Source organism: Electrophorus electricus, chromosome 1 (genome assembly GCF_041902795.1).
Source record: "Electrophorus electricus isolate QZ-2024a chromosome 1, ASM4190279v1, whole genome shotgun sequence".
In the NCBI taxonomy this organism is placed as follows: Eukaryota; Metazoa; Chordata; class Actinopteri; order Gymnotiformes; family Gymnotidae; genus Electrophorus; species Electrophorus electricus.
In genome coordinates this window covers 38,112,938-38,137,875 of record NC_137497.1, presented here as the reverse complement: position 1 = coordinate 38,137,875, position 24,938 = coordinate 38,112,938, and the positions used below count along the sequence as shown (strand labels likewise).

Genomic DNA, 24,938 nt, shown 5'->3' with positions numbered 1-24,938 from the left:
GAGCATTTGTCAAATCATTAAACCATCAACTGAGATAAAATGGAAGCTGTATGTGTGTGTGTGTATGCATGCCCCATACATTCAAATCTATATCCATTCAAAGCCCTTAAGCAGAACTCTGCACAAGCTAGAAGAGTGACAATGTACAATGGGGTTCCAAGCATATGAAGACATATGCCCATGCTCGCACATATACACACACACACACACACACACACACACACACACACACACACACACACACTCACTCACTCATCCACTAATTTACATGTGAATGGCAGGCACAGTAAATGCTGGAAGTGTCAAACGAGAGCGCACTGAGAGAGGAAGGGAGGAGGAGAGTGAAAACAGAGTAATCTTATTTCGCGTGCTCGCCTTCGATAAAATTTAAAACAACTGGGGGGGGGGGGAGTGAGTCACAAAGTCATTGTGTCACTCCATGTAACAAAAGAGTTCTATCCCCTCAGCGACGGCATCTTCCCCTCCTCTCCCTCCGCGCCGCTCCTCTCCCGCCTTTCTTGTTTGTGACATCCGCAAGTGAAAAGACAACAAAAGTCATTTCTTAATCTGCAGATGCCCGTCATTGTGTGCGTGTGGAAGGCCTGTCTTCAGCAAAGCAGCCTCCCAGTGAAGGCTTTTCAAACACAGTCCTGCACTCCCATAATGCACCATTCAAGCAAATTAAAAGTGATGAAATATTACTGTGACACAGACGTGGGTGAGAGAAAGCCATGGTTGTGTGGGGGGGGGGGGGGGGGGGGGGTTCGGCTGTGTGTGTGTGTGTGTGTGTGTGTGTGTGTGTGTGTGGTGTGTGGTCATTTAGTGAATGGAGCTTTTTTAGTGATTACACTTGATTAAATCAAGATGAATTATGTTAAATAGAATTGTCATAATTATCGGTCTATAAATTTCCATTTTGATTTTTTTTTTTTTCTTGACATTGTTCACTGCAAGCAACAATGCCAAAACCAGAAGTCAAAAAGAACTGGATCCACTTAAGGAAACTCAGTCAGAAAAGATTCAGTTCTTCCAGACTGACATGACCATAAAGCGTCTAGCTAACATTTTATCAATGACTACTGTTGGGGACAGATCAGAACCGACATATCTTTCAGCAGGCTGCGCTCTGGCCTTCTCTGTAATGTGGTGTGAACGGCTATATGGAAGGATGATCAGATATTGGTTGAAGTGTTCCCCAATCACATGCCCAGATTCCATGAAGCTCTGAAAACCCCAACGGAGTCTGCTGGAACTGAGAAATGGGAACTGTGCTGTGTTTTAAGGAGTTGTTGCAGTGTTGGACACTGGCCTGGTCCTATTTAATGCAATGCAGGACATATTTAATTCTCTCTCTCTCTCTCTCTCTCTCTCTCTCTCTCTCTCTCTCTCTCTCTCTCTCTCAGGTTCTCGCTTCCCTAGCCCTAGGCTCCTGGCCCGTCAGAGCAGGAAGCGTCCCCTCCCCGTTTCACCCCACTCGGACTCCAGCTTTGACCTGCAGGTCATCCGCAACTCGCCCAACTCCCTGGTGACCATCCTGAACAGCTCACGGCCCAGCACCTCCACCAGTGGCTCCTACGGCCACCTGTCCGTCGGCGCCGTCAGGTATCGCTCACAGCTCACGGGTCCTCCGCTCCATCCGGCTCACTTTCACCGACAGCCTGTATCACGGGTCATGTGACTGACAGGGATAAGACCATTTTTCTTCAGTATCCTTGCCTCTGCTTGCCAAAACTCCCATGTCCCAGGAGGTGGAGTGTAATCATCACCATGTACACCCCTGCGGTGTCCGAAATGACACGATCACTCTGCTGCTGTCCCGTCTGCGTCAGCGCGAGGGATGACGTGTTTGATGATGCACGTGATGACGCACATGATCATCGCCTGTGCGTTTGCGCGTCGGGTCCGGTGCTGCGCTCAGCCGCACGGTCAGAGCCGTGCGCCTCAGCGCTCATGGCCAGGCTTGGTCCAATCGTATCGGTACTCCCTGATACCGTCTCCACACCCCACATTAGATTAGTTACTGCACAAAGGAGACGCAGACGCACGAGCGGAAGGATGGGACGGTCCCCAGCAGGAAGGTGGCAGGAAACGGAACGGAGGACGCGATGGCAAGAAAGAGAGGCGTGATAAAGCACCGACGGTGTTCTCCCTAATGAGGGAGGCGTGTTCAGCGCAGACGGCGCTGGCAGGCGGAAGACGGCGAGCAGAGGCGAGGGAGAGCGACGCCGAGATGGATGGAGGGGAAGAGCGTAGCGGAGAGCGGGTGGAGCGGCCCGTGATGGATGGGAGCAGGGCGGCGGAGCAAACCGGGTGGGGGGGGGCGGCGTTTCTGATCTAGAGTCGGCGTGGGCGTGCTCCTCTTCGCCTCTCCTCCTCACACGCTCCCTTGCTCCCTCTGATACACGTCGCCTGATTAATTCCCCCCCCCCATCAGAGCAGGAGAGGCCCGACACGGCGCGATCGCTCACGCTCGGGGAGGGGGGAGAGAGCGGGTGGATGACGGATGGAGGGGTCGCCACGCGGGGGACAGGGGGAGGAGGCCGGCGCGGGGTCGACACCAACACGAGCGCTAATGGGAGAGGCACGGAGAAGCACGACGGCCGTGCCTGAACCTGGCCGGAGCGCAACAATACGCTCGTACCCGCTCCTAACTGGCAGTGACCGGGTCGGGGGGATTTGTTTACATTCGTTCTGACCAACCACCCCGACCGAACCTTTTATAACAGTCAATAAGCAACTCGCTGGTTAGCAGCGCACAGCTGAGCTTAATTAACCCCGAGGTGGAATCTGTAGAAAAATGCCTGACTGCTCACTGCTAAAGGAGGTTTGGAAAGTGACGAACCTCTCAGGATATCGGTATGTGCTTGATCAGTTCAGTTGGCGGCATTTTTGACATAAAGACACAGTCATGTTTTAAAAATAGATTCTGTCTTTTGGATTTAGGTTTGGAATAGATGAACACGCCTGCATAATTTCACCTGAATTTCTAGCTCTCTAGTTCAAGTTTATTTTATTCCCACATAAACGGAGAAGGCTATTTTAGGAAACACTGCAGTGGAAAACTTTCAACGCTCGGATAAATAGTTCTTGAAAAGTTCTTGAAGTATCTAAAAGGTTTCGTCTACAACAATAAACATACAGCACAAAGCGTATGTGTAAACAGAACCCTCTCCACAGTGAGACTCTCCGTGAGACCGCCACACACGTCAGCGCCCCTGGCCTCTGCCCGCCCCCACATCCCCCAGCATTCCCGGCGGCGCGTCACTCAGCTTGTCGGCCTGTACCCCCCCCACAGAGGGAGTGAGGAGCGGCGGGGGTAAGGAGGGGTTGAGGGGGTTGGGGGTAGGAGACAAGCGGAGAGGCCAGTGGGCCCCAGCCCAGGCGATTGATCGCTGTTTCCCTGAGCCCGGCCCGATCCGTCACGCCACGCGGTGCGGACGCCGCCCGATGAGCGATGAGACGGCGGACCGCCGCCTCCGAGCTCATCGATTTCCTCTCTGGGCATAATGTGGTTAGCAGACGCGGCAGCTGAGAACGCACAGGCGATGAACGGCCCTCCCCGTGGCCAGCCTCGGGGAGCAGCCTCCGACTCGCAGCCTGAGAGAAGTTAGGGTTCAAACGCAGCTCTTAAACGTACCCCTTGTACTGTAAGATATACGTAGGCTTTATGCGGAGGGTAGAAACCTTGAGGCCTGCTTTCCCCCACGTGTCTCTGCTTTACTTTTGGTTTGATCTTTTCATCTTCCCTACCTTTTTTATCCACTAAGAAACCATGTAGGAATTGTTCTGTGCGTGTGTGTGTGTGTGTTTTGCCAAAGATCCCAATCAATCACCTCTGTCAAAAGGCATTGATCAGCGTTCTTTGTTCATGCTCTGAAGAATCAGTATACACACGAGCTTTCTCAGCATGGCTAAGAAAGGTTTGCAAAAACAGTTCAGAGACTTTAGTTTACATGTCTGATTTTAGTTCAGAGATGTTAGTTTACCCAGGATTATATTCCTGGGTAAGTAATAGCATTAATGGTATATTTTATGTGTTACATTGTACAGAACAGAATACACTTACACACTTATAGAATCGTGTGATGAATGTCCTCAGCCAGGATTTTTGCCTAAAGTCCCAAGGCTCCTGGTTCTTTTTTTTTCTTCTAACAACAGTGCAACCTGTGTATGCTCCCGTGCGCGCACGTGCGCGTGTGTGTGTGTGTGTTTGGGAGCACGCATCTCTGTGTGCATGTGTCCTCAGAGACCCAGAGCAGATCAGCATGATACATCTGTTTACTGCCTCCCTGCTTCCTCTCCACCTTTCATTTTCCGCTGCAGTTGTGATTATTGTGGGATTTTACATTCATTATGGATCCCGGTGTGAGGACGCGGGTATATTGGATCAGCTGTACACATGTACAGCAGGGTGGTGCTGCCTGACTGAAGGCGCTTCTACACTGTAAATATGATAAATAAGAAGGCAGAAGTTCTAGATCTCATACCGGGTTGCAGGAAGACAATACAGTTAATGTAAGGCTGTCGGCATAAATTGCTGCACTAGTAAAAACTGTCATGTGGAATCATTTTCTGCTCTTCTCATGGCACCAATTATAAACATAAACACTCTTTTTCTTTTCTTGCTAACTCTCTCGCTCCCACTCTCCGCTTTCTATTCATCCTTCCACCCGCTTTGTTTTTCTTTCTCTTCCCTCACTTGCCCCTTTTCACTCTCCTTTTTTTCTCTCCCTCTTCCTCTCCCTCTCTCTATCTCCCCTTCTTTTTCCATCTCTTTCTCTCTCTCTTTCTCTCACTCTCACACTCTCTCTCTCACTCTCACACTCTCTCTCTGTGCCCTGCAGTCCAGCGCTGAGCTTTGCCTACCCTCCCACCCCCGTGGCACTGCAGATGCATCAGCAGCTGATTGGCCGGCCGCCGGGCATCGTGGGCTCGGCGTTCGGGCACAGCCCGCCCCTCATCCACCCCGGCCCCGCCTTCGCCACACAAAGACCCGTAGCGGGGATCCCCTCGTCGGGGCCTGTGGCCCCGGAGCGCTCCACCGGCTCCACAGACTCGCAGGTGAGCACCGGCCACCTCCCGCGTGCCTTCACGAAGAAGGAAGGGACTGTAGCTGGAACAGAACATGTGTTTGTTCGTTTTTTTGCGAAATCATGTACCACCAACATTTCTGCATCACATGAGCAGTAGCGTGTGTGTCTGCAGGAAGCGCTCCGTCACATGGGCCCTGTGGGACTTCTCTGCCCGAGTTCGTCTCTGTTTGTGCGCGCGTTGCGTGAATGTGCATGTGTGTGAGTAGGTAACGTATGTGCAAGTGCATACGTATGAGTATGTACGCATGCACGTGTGTGAGCAGGTAGCGTGTGTTTGTGCGTGGGTGTGTGTGTGTCATATTGATGTGCGGAGTCGCTGAACTTGCCTGCAACACCCCTTTGAGAAATAACACCCAGTTTGTTAGCAGCAGAACCCCCACTGTCCCCATTATTAATCAGAGCCGGATCCTCCGCCCAGGCGTCCCTCTGAAAGATGGATGGAAAAGTACCCCACACACACACACACACACACACACACCTTCCCTGCTTTTTCACTCACGACGTGCAGGAGTAGGACACGCGGAAATCTGCAAAGTGATTTTTTTTTGTATCGATCCTTTCTTTTGCCACTGCGATAATAGCCGCAGTCCCGGGCTCGCACCCCTTCCGGCCCGACGGTGAGCGAGACCCCACCCCGGGGCCGATCGCTCTTCCGCAGCCGTGAGTCACTCCTGGGCAGACCGGGGGCCCATTCATTTTCCACATCCTCACCCCGCACGAGGCCCCTGTAATTGAAGGGCCGGCCGGGACATTCGTCTCTCCAGGCACTCATAGGAGGACAATTAACGAGAAGCCATGAAGGACCCGAGCATTGCTCACTCTGACAGATAGTGGAAGTGGTAGGCCCGTCCGCTTCTATTGGTTTGGTGTGTCTCCTAATGGTCTGTGTTAGAGCAGTGTCACCATGGCGATTAGGATCATGACGCGGTGACATGTAAACTATAGCTCTGCCTGTAAGTGCTGGACAAAGAGATGGTAGTGAGTTCAAGAAGTAGGCTTGCCCTGCTTAACGGGCAAATATGTCCTCGAATGTCCTCAGTACTTCATTATGAAATAGCAAAAGGTTGTTTGATACTCATACGCCCATGGTTTGCTCTCTGCTATTGCTCACGTAGTCTTTTGTGTTTTTGCTCGTGTTGAAAACGGGATGGCATGTCCTGTTCCCATTCCTACCTTGCCGAGCAAGGGGATGCTTACTGCATGTGATTGTCCCAGCCTGGCTGGCCTGCCTCTTAGGCCTTGGCAGGGCTCAGGCTGTCAGCCGTGCCCATAGGGGGGGTCGCAGCGGCGGGGAGGCACAGGGCGTGCTGGCTGGATGAGGGGCAGTCTGGAACTAAGGAATCCTGCAGACCACACCAGACCTCCCTGGCCCCTCGCTCCCGACGGAAGTGGTGACGGAGGCGGAGAAAGCAGGGGTGTTCAAAAGTGGAGAATTTGGGAATGCCGCACGCTGGGAATTTGGGCAGTGAGCGCAGAGTTTTCTGTTATGGTTTACTGAACACCCGGGACATGTCTGAGTGCACGTCTTGCCCCAGGCAGAGTGAGGCATGAGAATTTCATTCTGCTGCATCAGTCAGGTGGGAGGAAGAATCCCAGCTTCAGGAGCAGCCTGACAAGTGCACTGCACTCCATAGCCTCGGAAAACACAAGGGTCTCTTTGCTGGTTTTGTTTTAACATGGTATGTGTGTGATTGCGTATGTATACATGCCCAATTTTTCATTTGTATTTGTATAAATCTATATATGTTTGCGCATATGCTATGTCTGTGCATAGATAAGTCTGTGCATGTGTAATCATGTTTAAATTAGGCACATTTCTCACTTTCTCTTTGCAGTGCTGAAAAAAATTGACTCTGTGTGTGTGTGTGTGTGTGTGTGTGTGTGTGTGTGTCTGTCTGTCTGTCTATCTCAGAATAAACCCACCAGTGAATCAGCTGTGAGCAGTACAGGAGACCCCATGCACCACAAACGCTCCAAAATGAAACCTGACGAAGAGCCCCCAAGCCCTGGAGCAGTTAGTGTACAGGTACACACACACACACACACACACACACACACACACACACAAACAAACATGAGTCCTCACGTATGCTATCATATACACATATACCACACAAATAAAATCTATCCAGTGGCACTACTATCCAGTGTACAGCCTACTCCCTGTACACACACACACACACACACACACACACACACATAAGCACAAACCCCACACAGCATCTCAAATACACATGTTGGCAAATCCTCCATTTATTTCTGTGTTTGATTCACTGGCCTTCCATGTTGATAAGCTCTGCCCTTCCACGCCACTCCTGCACTCCTCTAAATAAGTTCCAGGCTTCGCTTGTGTAAACTGCTTTAATGTGGCAGTTGAAACCAGATGCAGAGGCGCAGTCGCCCGGAGTGTTTGACTGCAGACAGCCCCACCCCCTTAGCCCTAGTATGTCCCGTCAAAAGTGAAAGAGAGGCTTTAATGACATGGCTCCCCTGCAACACTCAAGACTCCATTGAGAGCTATGATGAGCAGCCGTAGTGCATCAAGGGTCAGCTCTAGGGCCAACACAGATTCGTGCAGTTATCGCAGATATATGGGGGATGAGTCGCGCACTCCCTAAACCCAACATCTCCCAAACACTCCCAAAACATTAAATTAACATTAGGTGCAATACACACCTTATGACCAAGTCTGTCTTGCTTTATTTTTGTTGGATTATATCATATTTCCTGGACATAGAAGTCCAAGCATTCAGGACAGCACCTTCCTGCTGGGTGTCAGTCTCCACGCCAAATGCAGGGTGAGGTAGCATTCTGGAATGAGTTTACCCTGTGTAACATATGGACATGTACAACAAAATCCAGTCAGAGGAAAACCAAAAGTAGAACGTCTGCTTGCATAAGCGTGGATGTCCATACAGGTACATACACATACATGTATATAAAAGTATGTGTTTTTCATACATTTATATATTGAATACATGTTAATAATAATTATTCTATGTAATAATTATTAACAAAAACGTAAATTATGCAAACTGTGTGTGTGTGTGTGTGTGTGTGTGTGTGTGTGTGTGTGTGTGTGTGTGTGTGTGTGCGTGCGTGCGTGTATGCGTGTGCGCGCGTGTGTGTGGGTTACGTTGGCGCAGACCCAGCCGGATGGTATGACCCTGGTTAAGGAGGAGGGAGAGAAAGAAGAGGGGAAGCAGGAGCCAGAGGTGGTGTACGAGACCAACTGCCATTGGGAGAACTGCTGCAGGGAGTTCGACACCCAGGAGCAGCTCGTCCATGTGAGGACATGAGTACACACACACACACACACGCACGCACACACACGTGCACACGCACACACACACACACACACGTGCACACACACACACACACACACACACACGTGCACACACACACACACACATGCACGCGCACAAACACAGGCACACGCACACACACACGTGCACACACACACACGCACACACACGTGCACACACACACACACGCACACACACACGTGCACACACACACACACACACATGCACGCGCACAAACACAGGCACACACACACGTGCACACACACACGCACACACACACACGTGCACACACACACACATGCACGCGCACAAACACAGGCACACACGCACGCACACACACGTGCACACACACACACACATGCACGCGCACAAACACGTGCACACGCACATACACACGTGCACACGCACACACACGTGCACACGCACACACACAGGCACACGCGCACACACACACGTGCACGCACACACACGCACACACACACACGTGCACACACACGCACACACACACACACACACATGCACGCGCACAAACACAGGCACACACACACGTGTACACACACACACACACACACACATGCACGCGCACAAACACAGGCACATGCAGACACAAATGCCTGCACATGCACTTATTTGCACATTCGTGCCCACACACCTCACAGCATCTCTGCTTTGGCTTGGTCCACTTCTCACACACTGATCTAAGTGTGATTAAGGGAATCAAGATGGTCAGTGTAGTACACACACACACACACACACACACACACACACACACACACACACACTAGACACCCCATTTGTCACAGCCACTTGCCTTGGCTGGTGTAGTGAGTGGAAAGACACTCACCTCTTCAGACATGAAAGCTCACCACCAGCAAAACCACACCACTGTGCAGAATCTTTAGTCTTCCTTCTCCTCCTAACACACACTCAGTCCCCTTTTAACCAGCAAGCACACACACACACACACACACACTTAGACCTACAAACACACCCAAACACAACACACAAACACGTGTGTAAGCGCGCACACACACACACACACACACAAGCACACATCGGATAGAAAGATCTTCTCCACGGCTGTCTATCCGTACTCTGACATGGCAATCCGAGGAAGGCATGCTAACCCCTATCTATAATTGATATCCTGAGCTGGGAAAGGCCTGCCTCCCGCATTTGAAGGCCTGCGCTCAAAGCTCAAGGATCTTGACAACTTCTTGCCGCTGCTTTTGAGAGCAGTGGGGGTGTAGAGCTGAGGTGGGTGTGGTGCACCGGGGTTAGGGGGGCGTGCGTGTGTGATAAGTGCTTTCTGGGTTTACGCAAAAGCCCCCTATTCATACATCATGTTGACTTATTCCCTAATCAGCTCGGCTGGATTTCATCCTCAGCACATTCTCCTGATCCGTAACCCATTAGCGCTGCTCTGTCCATTAGATTCCAAATCAAGCAAATTCCAGCCCCATCCGAGGCATTCCGGACTCAGTCATCACCATGCGGGACTCCGCCAGGCGTTCCCACCTCTCCTCCCTCCCAATTTGCTTCTGCCATTCAACCCCATTATTGAATTTAATTTGTTCCTCCCTTGCACTGCAGCTGTCAGGGCGGGCACACTCATTAAAATATTTGCCTCCTTAGCCCCTCCCCTCCAAGGAAGCCGAGCGAGGGATGAGGGGTCTTATCTCTCTCTCCGCCGTAATGGGATAAGTTCAGGGTTGGACCCCAGTCGCGCTCCTCAGACGCTGGGGCGGGGTTTGCGGGGTGCTTGGGACGGGGTGGGGGGTGGGGGGGGGTAAACAATGACCCCGGCCGCCCACGGTACCTCAGCCTGTGTCTCCGAGGCAGCTGACAGCGCAACGAAAGGAGTGGAAGCATTCCAGCGTCTCTTTGATTCACAGCTCTTACCAATTTATGCAAATACAAAACTCTTTGTTTTTGGCTTTTTTGTGTGTGCGAGCACATGTTTTTGAAAATACAGAGTGACTTTTATATTTTAATTTTCTCAATGCTTGAACTTTGACGTGCTCCCAGTCCTCACACTGTGCGTGGGATATTTTTTGTTTGTTTGTTTGTTTAATATGTTAATTTTACGGCGTTGTTAAGTTGTTGTTTCTTCTTTTTTCTCCATGCGCGGACTAATTTTAGATGAAAAGTATGCACCACCCTGGTAGCGAGTGCCGCTGCAGTGCCCGTGGTGGTGTGTGGGGGGCAGGGGGTGTTTTCAAGGGGTACGAAACACGGTGCGTTTTTTGCCGCCACAAGCCGCCCGCTCTCTTTCATCGTCGGCGCTTAAGTGCTCTCAGTGCCGCCGATAAGATAACTATCACATCTCCGTGATTTAGCTCCCTTATCTTCACTACGCAGTCAGCCCAAACCAGGCGGGTCACAATTTTCCCTCATTTAATTCTGTATTTTGCCTTTCTCTCCCAAACTCACTGTCTCCAATCTCTCTCTCTCTCTCTCTCTCTCTCTCTCTCTCTCTCTCTCTCTCTCTCTCTTTTCTTTCTTTTTTTCCAGAGGCTTTTTTTTGCCAGACCCCCTCTACTGCAGAACAGGTGCCCAGAGGCCTCGTCCTGTAGGGGCCCGCGCACAGATAAGGGCCTTTTAAAGCTCACGCTGTGTGTGTCTGGGTGTTTGTGCGTGTTTGTGTGTGTGTGTCTGGGTGTTTGTGCGTGTTTGTGTGTGTGTGCGCTTGTGTTTTGGGGGGTGAAGTGGCAAAGGTAGATGCTTGCAAATTGAAGGCACTGAAATAAAAGCGAGCAGAGAAGGTGGTCCCTCCACCCACTGCCTCCCTCTCACACGTCTCCCTCTCAACCTGTCTCCCTCTCATACGTCTCCCTCTCACACGTCTCCCTCTCAACCTGTCTCCCTCTCATACGTCTCCCTCTCACACGTCTCCCTCTCAACCTGTCTCCCTCTCACACGTCTCCCTCTCAACCTGTCTCCCTCTCACACGTCTCCCTCTCAACCTGTCTCCCTCTCACACGTCTCCCTCTCAACCTGTCTCCCTCTCACACGTCTCCCTCTCAACCTGTCTCCCTCTCACACGTCTCCCTCTCAACCTGTCTCCCTCTCACACATCTCCCTCTCAACCTGTCTCCATCTCACACGTCTCCCTCTCATACGTCTCCCTCTCACACGTCTCCCTCTCAACCTGTCTCCCTCTCATACGTCTCCATCTCAACCTGTCTCCCTCTCACACGTCTCCCTCTCAACCTGTCTCCCTCTCACACGTCTCCCTCTCAACCTGTCTCCCTCTTATACGTCTCCCTCTCAACCTGTCTCCCTCTCACACGTCTCCCTCTCAACCTGTCTCCCTCTCACACGTCTCCCTCTCAACCTGTCTCCCTCTCACACGTCTCCCTCTCATACGTCTCCCTCTCACACGTCTCCCTCTCAACCTGTCTCCCTCTCACACGTCTCCCTCTCAACCTGTCTCCCTCTCACACGTCTCCCTCTCAACCTGTCTCCCTCTCATACGTCTCCCTCTCAACCTGTCTCCCTCTCACACGTCTCCCTCTCAACCTGTCTCCCTCTCACACGTCTCCCTCTCACACATCTCCCTCTATGCCAGTCTCCCTCTCTGGGCAAGCACAGCTGATCGCAGCTGGGCGCTGGGGAGACGCCGTACCCTCCCCATGCTAGCGGTGTTAACGGAAGCACGTTACAGCAGCTGCAGTGTACAGTGGACCTAAAATGTCTGAATACTTGCTGAACAGTATGCCAGCGCAAAATAAGTACGTTGGATACGTCAGTAAGCAGAAGGAAACAGAGACAGAGCAGGGCCATCTGAATGCAAGTCTGCTCATAAGTGCAGCAGCCAGCGGGGCGTGGCAAGCTCGCCGGCCCTGTCTGTGACTGGCGATGGCGCTGTAGGGTGGTCTGATGCTACGGATGGAGGCGGGGGCTGGTGTAGAGTAAGAGCTGTCTAAGCTGCTCTCTGCTCCTCCCTGTGTTGGGGGAGATAAAGGGAGACTCGCTGGCTGCTGGCAAAGACGCTTTAATTGGTAAAATGCAGATTTTTTTTTTCTTTCTTTTTTTTTTTTGCGATCAGCCTCAGGATTAGACACCTTATCAGTCTGGAGTATCTTACACTGAGATGAAAAGGCAGCATGGAATTATACATCCCAATTCCACCCCCATCTCTCTCTCTCTCTCTCTCTCTCTCTCTCTTTCCCCTCTATGCTCTCTCTCTCTACCTCTTTTCATTTTTTCTCTCTGTTCTCATGTGCATTTTTTCCCTTATTTCAATTCTCTTCTCCCTCCCCTACTTTCTATATTTAAAAAATCTCTCTCTCTCTCTCTCTCTCTCTCTCTCTCTCTCTCTCTCTCTCTCTCTCTCTCTCTCTCTCTCTCCCTCTCTCCCCCTCTCTCTCACATTGTACAAAGCTCTCCAGTGATTGACATGAGAGAGGAGCATATGATTTATTAGCGGGCGTTTGATCAAGGCTGGCGCTGTTGCAGGTCCCTGTGCTGTGGGGAATAGCTGTGTAAACACGGCTTCTTTCGGGCAGGCCCGCATCTTAATGCCAGCGGGCCAGGGTCCAGGAACACAGTTTGGTAAGGTGTGTGTGTGTGTGAGTGTGTGTGTGGGAATGAGATGAGCTTCAGTATGCTTTAGTTAAGGCAATGTATGAATGGTAATTGAACATAAATTGGAACTGAAGTCATTACACTGATCAACACAACATTAAGGCCAGTGTATTTAAACATTTTTAAATATGATTACAGTTCTGATTGTTGAGGACCTTGTGTATATGCATTTATCTTTGTACAACACAGCAAAACTAAATGGCCAAACAAACATCTTTGTCTCTGTCGAGCAGGCGTGAGTGTGTGAGTGAGTGTGTGTGTGTGTGTGTGTGTGTGTGTGTGTGTGTGTGTGTGTGTGTGTGTCCCAGTTGCTGGTACTCTCTTGTCGTCAGGTCTTCTCTGTCAGTCTGAAGACGAATGGCGTTCTCCGCTGTGCGGGCTTGAACTCTCAGCACCTGTTAGTCTTTTTCTTCCAGCCACAATCCCCCCCCCCCCCCCCACACACACACACCTCTCTCTCTCCCTCTCTCACTCTACCTCTCTCTCTCTCTCTTTCTAGCATTCTGCCTCACTCCTTCTCTGTCCTTATCTCTTCCTTTCTCCTGCTCTCGCTGTCTCTCTCTCTCCCTCTCTCTTTCTCTCTCTGTCCCCCTCTCCGCGTCTCTCCGGCAACAAGGCCATTCCCTCTGTTGCTCCGTCTCTCCTCCCTCTCTCCCTCGGCCATCCCTCTATCAGCGCCGCGAGCTCATGCATCATGGGCGACGGTGTCGGCCTCATTTGTCCGAGCGAGTGCGGCGCTGTTCGGGGACGCGCCGGAGTCACCTGCCACCTCTCCTCCGGTGCTGCTGTCGAACACCAGGGCCGCCACAGACAAACCACGTACCACAGAGGGAGAGAGCGCAGAAGAAAGAGGGAAGGATAGAAGAACGGATAGAAAGCAAGACAGTGACGGAGAGAAGGAGAAAGACACAAACGAAGGAGAGGTAGCAGAGAGATGTTTCTGTGCAGCGAGTTCCCAAACACACAAACATGCCATTAATCCTGCGTGTCAGTAATGCTTGGAGCCAAAACTTTGACCAGTGCTGGAATTATTACCCACAGTGTGATTTCCTTATAGTTTTGGCAGCCGAGTGCCGGCTGGCTGGCGAGTGTTACTGGCGTGACATAAGAGTGTGTGTTTCGCTGCCGTCACTCTTTTTTCATGCTTATTTTTGTGAAGCCTTCAAAAATTAAATTAGCGACACTTATTCAGGAGATGACAGCCAGGCTGGGCTTAGTAAACGATGATTTTCATTTCACTAAATATCTGGCCTGGGACTCGAAACGCCAAAGAAGACATTATGTTGATTTGTATGAATGAAATTAGGATGACTCGACCGAGGCTGGTTTTTAAAAATTGTTGTCATACACTCAGTTGAGTTTTGATTGCCTTGTCTAATCTAAGACACTTTAATTAATCTGTTTAATTAATCTGTGTATTGCATTTATTGACGGTTACAATGATATTAGTAGGAGCAAACTACCTCCTCCTTAAGGTGAGTGGCAGCACAGCCCGCACCATCTCTCCTTCCTCTTGCTCTTCCTCGCTGCTGACGTCAGGTCTGGTCCTAAGCGCCCCCTCTGCTCAGCCCTGGATCAGGCCACAGGATGAATGGGATTAAACGTGGCCCCTTAGGTCGGTGGTACCTCATTGTCTGGCTGAACATTCCTTCCACCCCCACCAGAAGGCTTTGTACGAATGTGCTGCTAAATCTGGAACTGTGCAACCAAGACGTATGAGGTTGCAATCGGGCAGGGTGGGACAGCTTCTGGTCAGCCCCTGCGACTTCAGGACTCTTCTGATCTGCATGCACGCTCTTGTGGTGAACAAGATGGGGTTGTGAAGCTGTGTACAGTCCTCTAAAAACCTGTCGAATGGCTATGTGTATAATCCCAGTGCCTGCGTAATCCCCCCTGTGTGTAATCCCGGCATGTGCACAATCCCACATGTTTGTAATCCCCCAGTGTTGCGCAACCTCTGAGCCCCGAGAGCGCATCCAGGATGTCCGGGTACCAAGGGAGATTCCCGGTGAGAGCCAGTGATGCTTGAGGGAGGGTGCCAGCATTCCGGCGTTCCAGCGCTTTATCCCCCCGTTCGTTCCGATTATTTGTGCCTGTGGCTTGCTCAGCACGAGACTGATCGAAGGTAGTTAGTGGTGACGAAGGTTAAACAGGATCTCCACAGGGGTCATCGGACGGCAGCACACAGGGCTGGACGAGAGCACCTAGATTTGAATGACAGTCCGCCACCTCAGTGTATAGTGACTGATCTGAAGGCACACTCACACACACACATACACACACACACACACACACACACACTTGTGCAAATGCACACTCCCGTGTGCTAGTAGCCAAACTCCAGAAAAGTTTGGGCAGACAGCAGGAAGGTGACAGAGAGGCTGGCAAAGCAGGCTGCCTTCATGTCATGAAGAAGAATAGTGGATGAGTGCCACTCCATTTCTACCAGGGCCTTCCCTCCTTTTTATTCTGAATCTCTCTCTTGCTTTTTCTCTCTCTCCTTTTTTGCCTCTTCACTCACTGTCACCTCTGTCCCTTCGCCTACTTTGTATATGATGCAAATTAGTTCAGAATTCTCTCTCTGTCTGTCGCTCCCTTTCTTCATCTTTTTCTATTGTACTCCTTTCTCTCTCCTTATTCCTCTTTTCACTCTCCCTCCTTCCTTTCGGACTGCGGAGTGTGTTAATCCTGGTTGACTGTGTTCAGGATCTTGTGTCTGTCTGCCTGTTTTAGGAATGGAGTGGCACTCATGAGTTTTGCCCACTGTTGTGTCTTTGTGTGGGTGCCAGATACTGACCTCATCCCCTGAGAGATCTTTATGAATGTCTACTGTGTGTGTGTGGGGGGGGGGGCATGTATTTATCACCTTGTGGGAGCAAATGTCCCTATGTTTCTGGTGAAATGTAAAAAAAATGGAACCGGGTGGGGACATTTAGTTGATTTCCATGGGGGAAAGCCATGGAAGAATGGAAGAATGGAAGTGAGAAGGAGCCAAGCAGAGATCACATGCCGACAGAGACGGAGGGAAGGAGAGAGAAAGGGAGAGAAGGAGAGAGAGAGAGAGTCAGGGGTGATATGGATGAACGCTGAAGCCAGAGGTGACCGCCCTAACGAGAGACAGAGACGGGAGGGGTGAGTGCTGGTGATGAAGGTCCGAGAGCACCACGGCATTGTTGAAGAGGCCCTGCTTCGTTAGACGCTCGGACCCGACTTTTGATTTCCTGCCCGCACCTGCTTCTCCGGCACCCCTCCTCTCTCCCGCCCCTCCCTAAGCCTCCGTTTGGAAGTTGCCGTGGCAGCACAACTGTCAGTGCTTGTCATGGCAGGGCAGAGACCCATAGTGATAGGAGGTGACAGGGTTTTATTTGAAATCCTGTTTAAATTGGACGCCAAAACTCAACACAGTGTTTTGCCCGTGACAGAGAGAGAGAGAGAGAGAGAGAGAGAGAGAGACATGGATGGGAGGAAAGAGAAAAGGAAGGCTAATGGAAAAGTGGTACACATGAAAGAAAATCTCAAGGTAGAAGATATAAAGAAAGGATGAATGGAGGAAATGGAGAATTGTGTGGCTAAGCTAAGCGGCCCTGCGGGCGCTCCCTTAACCCTTCCGCACAACTCACTTCTTCAGCGCAGCTTCCACTGCACGCCCTTATGTAAAACAACATATCTGAAATGGATTTCAAATGTATAAAATGCTTGTCCGTATATATTTTTCTATATGGTGGTTGTCTGTCAGTCAGAATTCCTCTGCTATACTAATGCAGTCTACAGCGGTGTTCCTATAATTATCAGTGTCGGTATGAACAGTGAAACCAGTTTTAATGCTGTGGGCTTCATGCTTTCAGGTGGTTTGGGTATGAATTATTTCTGTCACTTTGTAAGGCCTGCATGCCTCAAGCCCTCTTGTGGCACAAATGTGTCATGACACCCTAAATGTTGGCGTAATATTGAATTAATCAAGTGAATTTGGTAGGCACAAGTGATGAAACCCTAGTTAAGGCTCTGTTTACTTAGCTGTTCTCTTTCATCTGACAGAATAAACAAGTAATATTTAGTGATAAATTGGCTTTTAAACGCAGTGTCTTGTACCTTTAATGACTGCCATGACTACCGTTCTGACCTAGCCTTTGACCTCTCACACAGCATATCAATAACGACCACATCCACGGGGAGAAGAAGGAGTTTGTGTGCCGCTGGGAGGAGTGTTCTCGAGAGCAGAAGCCATTCAAGGCCCAGTACATGTTGGTGGTTCACATGCGCAGGCACACGGGCGAGAAGCCACACAAGTGCACAGTAAGAAACTACATTTCCCAGCATGCCCAGCATGATGAAATCAATAGTCATATTGTGACTCTCAGGCCCTGATTCACAATGCAGCATCATTATGCCACACTGGGTGATTGCGTATGATGGTGTGGTACATGCGTGTCTTTCTCTCTGTGCGTGCAGTTTGAAGGCTGTTCCAAGGCCTACTCCAGACTGGAGAACCTGAAAACACACCTGCGCTCCCACACAGGGGAGAAGCCCTACGTGTGTGAACACGAGGCCTGCAACAAGGCCTTCTCCAATGCGTCAGACCGCGCCAAACACCAGAACCGCACACACTCCAACGAGGTACACACCACGCATAAGAATCACCACTTTAGCCTGTCCACACAAACATAGGCTTTTAAGGGTACTAAGGCTATAACACATCGACAATGAAATAATTTATTGTGTTATTAAATGTTTGTTTTATATTCGAAATGGGTTTTGTGGTACTAAAACTTTAGAGTCACTATTTGAAGTAAAAAACCTGATGGCACTGACAGCATGGGACTAGACCCGTGGTACTAACAGCGTCATGCACTCTGTGCCCTCAGAAACCATACGTGTGCAAGATTCCCGGCTGCACCAAGCGCTACACGGACCCCAGCTCACTACGCAAGCACGTCAAGACCGTTCACGGCCCCGAGGCGCACGTCACAAAGAAGCAGCGCGGCGACGCGTACCCCCGGCCGCCGCCGCCGCGGGATCCCGGCACCACAGGGCAGGGCCGCTCACCCGTTCAGCGGGCCCCAGGGTCATTCGGTGACCAAAGGGAGTACAACCATGCTACCTCAAAGCAGGACGACTGTCTGCAGGTCAAGTCGATCAAGACGGAGAAGCCTATGGTAAGCCCCTCTCCACACTCCTCAGTGAACTTCACCGGATGCTGTTATATGACACAGCTCTGGAATGCAGGATCCAGGATTGTGTAATCACTACCAATTTATTTATGTCTGAAACCAGGCAATATAAATAATAGCCCACAAAGTGCAGGCACTACAGATTCTCCACCCTCCCTTTACTCAGTAGAGATAGCAAAATGGATAACACTTATATTAACTGTTCAGTTATTCAGTGATTACAGTGTCCATGACCAGTTGAAGACCTCTGATGTAGATTAACACGGGGAACTTATGTAAACCTAATGTAAGAAGTCATGTACTCATACTCTTACTTCAGAAGTAAACGCCACAAGTTGACCCTTTCTGGTAGAACTTCTTCTGATGGCGTCTTGCGTCCCTGTAGTCTTATCTGACGCTGCGATGTGTTTTTGACCTCACCCTGCTCCTGCTTCCTGTCATGACTCAACTAAGCACTTACTTAACATCTGTTGTACCTTTGCACCTCATGGCTTGTGTAATAACTGAATGTCTTTTTCGTCCAATGCTTCACGCATTACTTGCCCTCTCTTTCTAAGGACAGTGGGTGATCAGGTGAGATTTGGCCACCTTTGACCTTTGACCTTTGTCCCTTGTGAATTGGAGCTGTGCTCTTGTTGCCATTGGTTATTCTGTCGTCACATGTCAGGGGTCGCTAGGTTAAACGACACCTGCCACTATTACTCACCTCATTCATCAGCAGTGTCCCATCATCACCGTGTCAGCCCGCAGACGTTGTTTAACGTCTACTGTGATGTCTAGTCAACAGCCACTTTATATATCGAGACCAAGTAAGGCTTGGCCAAAGGACCTGAAATTTTAGTAGCTGCAAGCTTTCAGCTCTAAATGAGGAAACAACACAAGAACAAATTTCAAAGGGAAAATAATCCCTCTAAAAGACCATGGCAGACAAGACACTTCATTCTCCTGTTGACACTGTCCATTTTGAACGGGTGAAAAAAAAATCGCCACTAGGGCTTCACTATCAAAAGAGACTTGTTCCATAATGTCTACACCCACACCCCCGTTTTCAGAAAATAGCACAGTGGTGTTTACCTCTGTGCCATTATTTGTTAACTGGCCTTGGTATGATCCACTAATGAGCATAGGGGACACTATTATTCACACTCCTGAAATGAGGTGGAGCAGTGGTGTTTTAACATCCAGGATCAATAAACTGGACAAACAAATATGAAATGTAACAGACAGCATGTGTGTAGAATATATAGTGTGTTATTTATCCATTCCAAGTGCCATTTCAAATGCATTTCACCATTGTATTTGCACTCCTCTTGATTTCATGGACATTTTCCGTGGAGGAGATCCATAGTGCACCTTTATCCGTTCCTAGTTTCCCTGTTCAGCTGCTTGCCGGCGTTGAATTTGTCCGCGTGCACGTGTCCCTGTCCTCACCCAGACGTCTCAGCCAAGCCCTGGCGGTCAGTCTTCATGCAGCAGTGACCAGCCCCCCGCCGGCCCCCATCTCGGCCGTGGAGTCCAGCTTGCTGTGAGGAGCGTCGGGCTGGTGGGGGAGGCGCTGGTGGTCGAGGACCAGGAGGACGAGGAGGAGGACGAGGGAGAGGGAGAGGAGGAGGACACCCCCATCATGGACTGCACCGTGTCCACTGCCACGGCCCCGGCATGCGCCCTGACCCTGCGGACCCGCAGGGGCCTGGGCCGTCCCCTGCGCTGGATGGAGCAGGTGAAGATGGAGAGGCTCAGGCAGGTGAATGGAAGCGTGCCCAGGTTGGGACATCTGTCCCCCACGCTGCCCCCTACAGGCCAGGTCCTCCCTGTCCTCACAGGGAAAGGTAAGTTCACACCGAACAGTATGTCCAGCAGCACAGTGACTTTCTGTTGATGGCACAAGACGTCCTTTACATTAACAAAAATGGTGACTGGTTTAAATGCGCTTGGACGTGTCACATTTTTTAAAACGCAGGAACGCGGGGGGTTAAGGGTTAAGGGCCTCAGTGGTAGCTCAGTGGTTAAGGTACTTGACTTGTAATCAGAAGGTTGCTGGTTCAAGCCCCGCCACTTCCCCTTTGCCACTGTTCGGCCCCTGAGCAAGGCCCTTAACCCTCAATTGCTCAGTCATAATTGTAAGTCGCTTTGGATAAAAACATCAGGTAAATTCTGTGGATGAGATGTCCCCATTTAGCATGATAGGAGCACTGTGTGTTGGAGATTTTATTGGTAAAACTTTTGTATATATTTCTAATTAAGTGGGGGCAGAAGCAATGTAATATTGAGTTTGTTTGTTTTGCCAACTTTTTTTTAGCATTATTTACTCGAGAGACAACTTGTTTTTTTATGGTGTACTTGTTTTATAAGTAAAATAGAAAGATAAACATTGATGAGATTGACATTAACTGGACATTAATTAAAAAAACTTTATCTGGACATAGGACATTAAAGAACTTTAAAGAATTTCTCTTTTTTGTGGGCTGTAACTGTAGTATTGACACCTGCTGAGCGTTTCACGTCCTCTTTGTGTTCTCCTAGGCCCGTGTCCTGGCAGGAGCTCCTGTGGGGGCATCCCAGCAGCCCAGCCTTCTCCACGCAGCGAGCTGTCCTGCACGGAGCTGACGGTCCTGAGCCTCTTGCGAGACCGCCGCGACAGCGGCGTCAGCGCCGCCAGCTCGGCCTACCTGAGCGGCAGCCGCCGCTCGTCCGGCGTCTCGCCGTGCTTCTCGAGCCGCCGCTCCAGCCAGGCCTCACAGTTCGAGCCCGGGCAGCCCGGACGCCTGCACAGCCTCAGCACCGCTGACTCCTACGACCCCATCTCTACGGACGCCTCCCGCCGCTCCAGCGAGGCCAGCCAGGGAGGCAGTGCCGGAGGCGGCGGCTCAGGCGGGGTGGTGGCACCTGGAGCAGGGTGGGGAGGTGGGAGCGGAGGTGTGGGAGGAGGTGGGACAGGACTGAGGAGCGTGCTCAGCCTCACCCCGGCGCAGCACTATCATCTCAAGGCCAAGTACGCAGCCGCGACAGGCGGGCGCCCGCCGACGCCCTTGCCCAGCATGGAGCAGGGGAGGCCAAGGAGCCACGTAGCCAGGGATGGGCAAGATACAACCCAGCTCACGCTGCCCCCGCTGGTCAGACCACGCCGGTGCAGTGATGGCAGCACAAATACGCACAGCAGTCACACAGGGTACAGGAGGAGGGGCTTCTACCCCGGGGAAGGCCCAGGAAATGGCGACCGAAGAGCAAGCGACCCCATATGGACAAGAGATCACAGCTCCTTCGGACTGCCGCATATACAGCGCTTCAGCAGCCTGAATAACATGCACCCCTTACCCCCTTTGGTTGGTAACCATTACCCCTTTGGAGAAAGTAACAATCTAAGCCTGCAGAACTGCACACGCTCAGAGGGAAACCTTCAGAGGGGCCTGCTCTTCCCTTGCCCTCCGAGCATTATGGAGCAATCAGCACTTGAGTCTTTGGCAATGGAGCATGATGAGGCTCTGTTATTTAGGGAGGAGGACATTCTGCCGGAAGACTTAGTGCAGTACCTCCACTCCCAGGAACACGAGACCATCTGCGGCCAGCAAAACGGTACAAGTTCTCACCCTCACCGAAACAGCCAAGTTCCCGAAGAGGCTCAGAGCTTCCATAATCCTCCAGAGCAACAGAGGGCACCAGAGGCACAAAGTCCCAGTGAAAATGGTATGCCTATCCAGTGGAATGAGGTGAGCTCGGGTAGCGCCGACGTGTCCCCTCCCCATCTGCCACAGAAGGGTGGGAGGTGGCCAGACCAGAGCGTCTTAGTAGGAACTCCGTTTGATAGCTTAGGACACATGGTGGGGCAGCGCCAGGTCCTTGGCGACTTCACAGATCAGCACTTCCCTGCTCAGGGAGCTGGTATCCAGCCCACAGCTGAGCTAACCAATGGTCACCCTCACCCACACAGGCAAGGCCCTAATTCAGCAACGCAACAGCTGGCTTGCAGATTGAGCTCAGCGACGGAGACCTCCCCACACAAGGAAACAAGGCGAAACAGCTCCCACTCATACAACATCGCTCAACCTGTCTTCTACCAGACTGCCCTGGGCCCCACCCACCCAAGCTGCGCTCAGCAAGCCAGCAGGTCGCAAATTCGGTTCCCGCCGAACCTTGCCATCACACGTCAAAATGGCAGCGCCGTTTGCCTGCAAGGCGCAGCTAATTGCAACCTGTCCTGTACCTTGACACTCCCTCACCAGCTCGTCAGGCAGGGCTCCTGTCAACCACAGCACCGCCCCACCCAACAGCACAGCGTCAGGCATGGAAACAGCGCTGGCTGTGTACTCGCCAGTCGAGTTTCAGAACTGAAGTTGGAAGCAGAAGACCCCCTTCAAGCCAGCTCTTGCGCATCCGTCCAGCAGCAGCAGTTCATCGCCGAGTGCTTCGACCCAGCAGAGCCCTCGGCTTCAAGCTTCGCCCCCCCGCAGCAGCTATGCCTCCTGGGTACACTGAAGATCGAGGCCGAGGTATCAGATGGACGCCCCAGGGGCCTCCTCTCCCCCGGGGCCGACCAGGTGACCAGCACAGTGGAGGGCAGCCCTGGCGTCAGTGTCCTGGATAACGTCAGCCTGGATTTCTCCTCTATCCTGGAAGAAAGCCTGGACCAGGGCAGCCTGGCGCCCGATGTCGTCGGCCCCAGCGTCCTCCAAGGCCTATCACAGGCGTCCTCCCGGCTGACGACCCCTCGCCTCTCTGCCATGATCCATGGCCTGCCTCCCAGCACCAACAACATGGCCATTGGAGACATGAGCTCCCTCCTCACCACCCTCGCAGAGGAGAGCAAGATTCTCGCCATCATGCAGTAGGGTACATGACCCCCTCCCCACTGTCTGAGAAAATGCAACGAGTTATACGGACAATATACACAGACTCAAACTTGTAGCTGATGTAACAGAAAGATACGGACAAAGAGCAGAAAATTTTAGCATTTTATATTAGCAAGAATAATTTAATAGCAGATGTTGAGACAAAGTATAGGTTAAAACCCCTACATATGGGGATTGTGGAAACCATATAAATACATTATAAGTATATAAATACATAAAGTGATTCCATTTCTGGAATATTGGAATAATTAAAAGCCCATTCTTTAATTGCTTTAAAATGACTGTGGGTGTCATTAGAATCATTCCCATGACTCAGAACCAGTATTCTGCATATTATGGTTGTTTTGCTTTCTTGTTGGACACTGATGGTATATGTGCATGTTCTTTTTCCAGCCAAATATACCCACTTTTTAAGTGAGTCGAATATCTCATTTGCTAATATCCATTTACTTTTGAGTGAATCACGTATTACAGAGAAGCGAATGCATGGAGAGCCCGACCCAGTGGTCAGTGGGTAGGAAGGATCCAATCTAACGTTTAGCAGACCCAACTGTTTAATCACTTTTAATTATATTCACATGTTTATACTGAGGTTTCATACAGGTCTTACATAATAATTTCACATTGTCACATCACATTGTATTGTTTTTATAAATGTCTTCAAACACAGCAGCGAATATAAATATAAGGGACCATTTTGTTACATAAGGGTACTACGTGTGGAGCAGAGCCCCATAGTGATCAGCTGTACTACTTGATTTACGTCAACTGTATACGTGTATATAGACTTTTTCCTCTTTTTACATTGTAGGATTTTATAATTTACATGCTTACTGTGTTTTTAATGACCGGTGCTTATGACAAGCTGTGCATTACGTGGCTATAGTGAAAAAAACAGTACGAGGCGATATGTAGTCGACCTCAGTATGTTGCTTATTGCACAAAGACTAAACATTTAAGTATAGTGGTCAAAAAGGTGCCAAAAATTGGCATTGGTATTAAATCATTTTAAGTGTTGCCAAATATCAATTAATTTGAGTTGAGCATTTCTTTTTTAAAAACATGTGAGCTGTGTATTGTGTTCTGACACTACCATGTGATGAACAGTACCATCAAGGTCTTGGTGTTGCACCTCAGTTCTGTTCGTAGTGAATAGTCTCTGCCTCTGAACCCTCACGTGAAGGCTGAGACTACATAGACACCTTGAGCTCTTATGCAAAGAGAACTAAAATTTGGCAATTTTCTTAGCAGTATTAAGAACAATCTGTACATACCTGCATATGTACAGTTTTTTTTATAAGTCGTGCTGTAGCAGTTAGGTACTGTTTGGTTTTTATGGTTATTTGGTTTTGTTTTTTTGGGTTTTTTTTTTCCTGAAGTTGTGTAACAATTTCATGCTGTTCTTTTAGAAGTGGTATGATCCATTCCCTGAGGAAAGGATTGGGGGCTTTGGGCCAAAGGTATGTGCCTTATCAGTGCCTGCCGAGGAACACTGCCAATCTTTTATAAGGAACTGTTCAAATAAAATGTATGTGTTAAATGCAGGAAGAGGCCCACAACTTCACACAAAACTTGGTGACCATACATGCTTATAGTACGGGTGGGGCATTAAGAAATGTGACATCTGAAAAAGCAAAAATGTTGGCGGAAGATATTTTAAGTTATCACATTTCTTGCCTTTTTTATACTTGTAAATACGTAATCCTTCGGTAGAGTTTAGTGGAGTGTTAAGATGACAGTAAGGGGCCAACCCCAACACATACGCCCAAGAGGAATTCCAGTGTCCTGAGTTTCAGTCCAAGCACAGGGGAATGAGTGTGTGTGGAGTCAGGGTGTGTCGTGCACCCAGATTGAGAACAACATCTGAATGCTCTTTTGTAACAACACAACAAACATTTGTAAGGTTTTAATAAAAAAAAAAGGAAATTATGTAAA

At 50.2% G+C, this 24,938-nt stretch overlaps 1 protein-coding gene across 1 annotated transcript in view; it reads left to right on the top strand.

Moving 5' to 3' along the window:
- gli3 (GLI family zinc finger 3) overlaps positions 1-24,938 on the top strand; it is a 101,264-nt gene extending 76,326 nt beyond the window's left edge. The window contains exons 7-15 of the mRNA XM_035526508.2: positions 1,404-1,602; positions 4,845-5,061; positions 7,006-7,119; positions 8,240-8,380; positions 17,132-17,281; positions 17,438-17,602; positions 17,851-18,141; positions 19,592-19,985; positions 20,680-24,938. Of these exons, the coding sequence (XP_035382401.1) occupies positions 1,404-1,602; positions 4,845-5,061; positions 7,006-7,119; positions 8,240-8,380; positions 17,132-17,281; positions 17,438-17,602; positions 17,851-18,141; positions 19,592-19,985; positions 20,680-22,982 (3,974 nt within the window). The 3' untranslated portion in view covers positions 22,983-24,938. The remainder of the gene's footprint in view (positions 1-1,403; positions 1,603-4,844; positions 5,062-7,005; positions 7,120-8,239; positions 8,381-17,131; positions 17,282-17,437; positions 17,603-17,850; positions 18,142-19,591; positions 19,986-20,679) is intronic.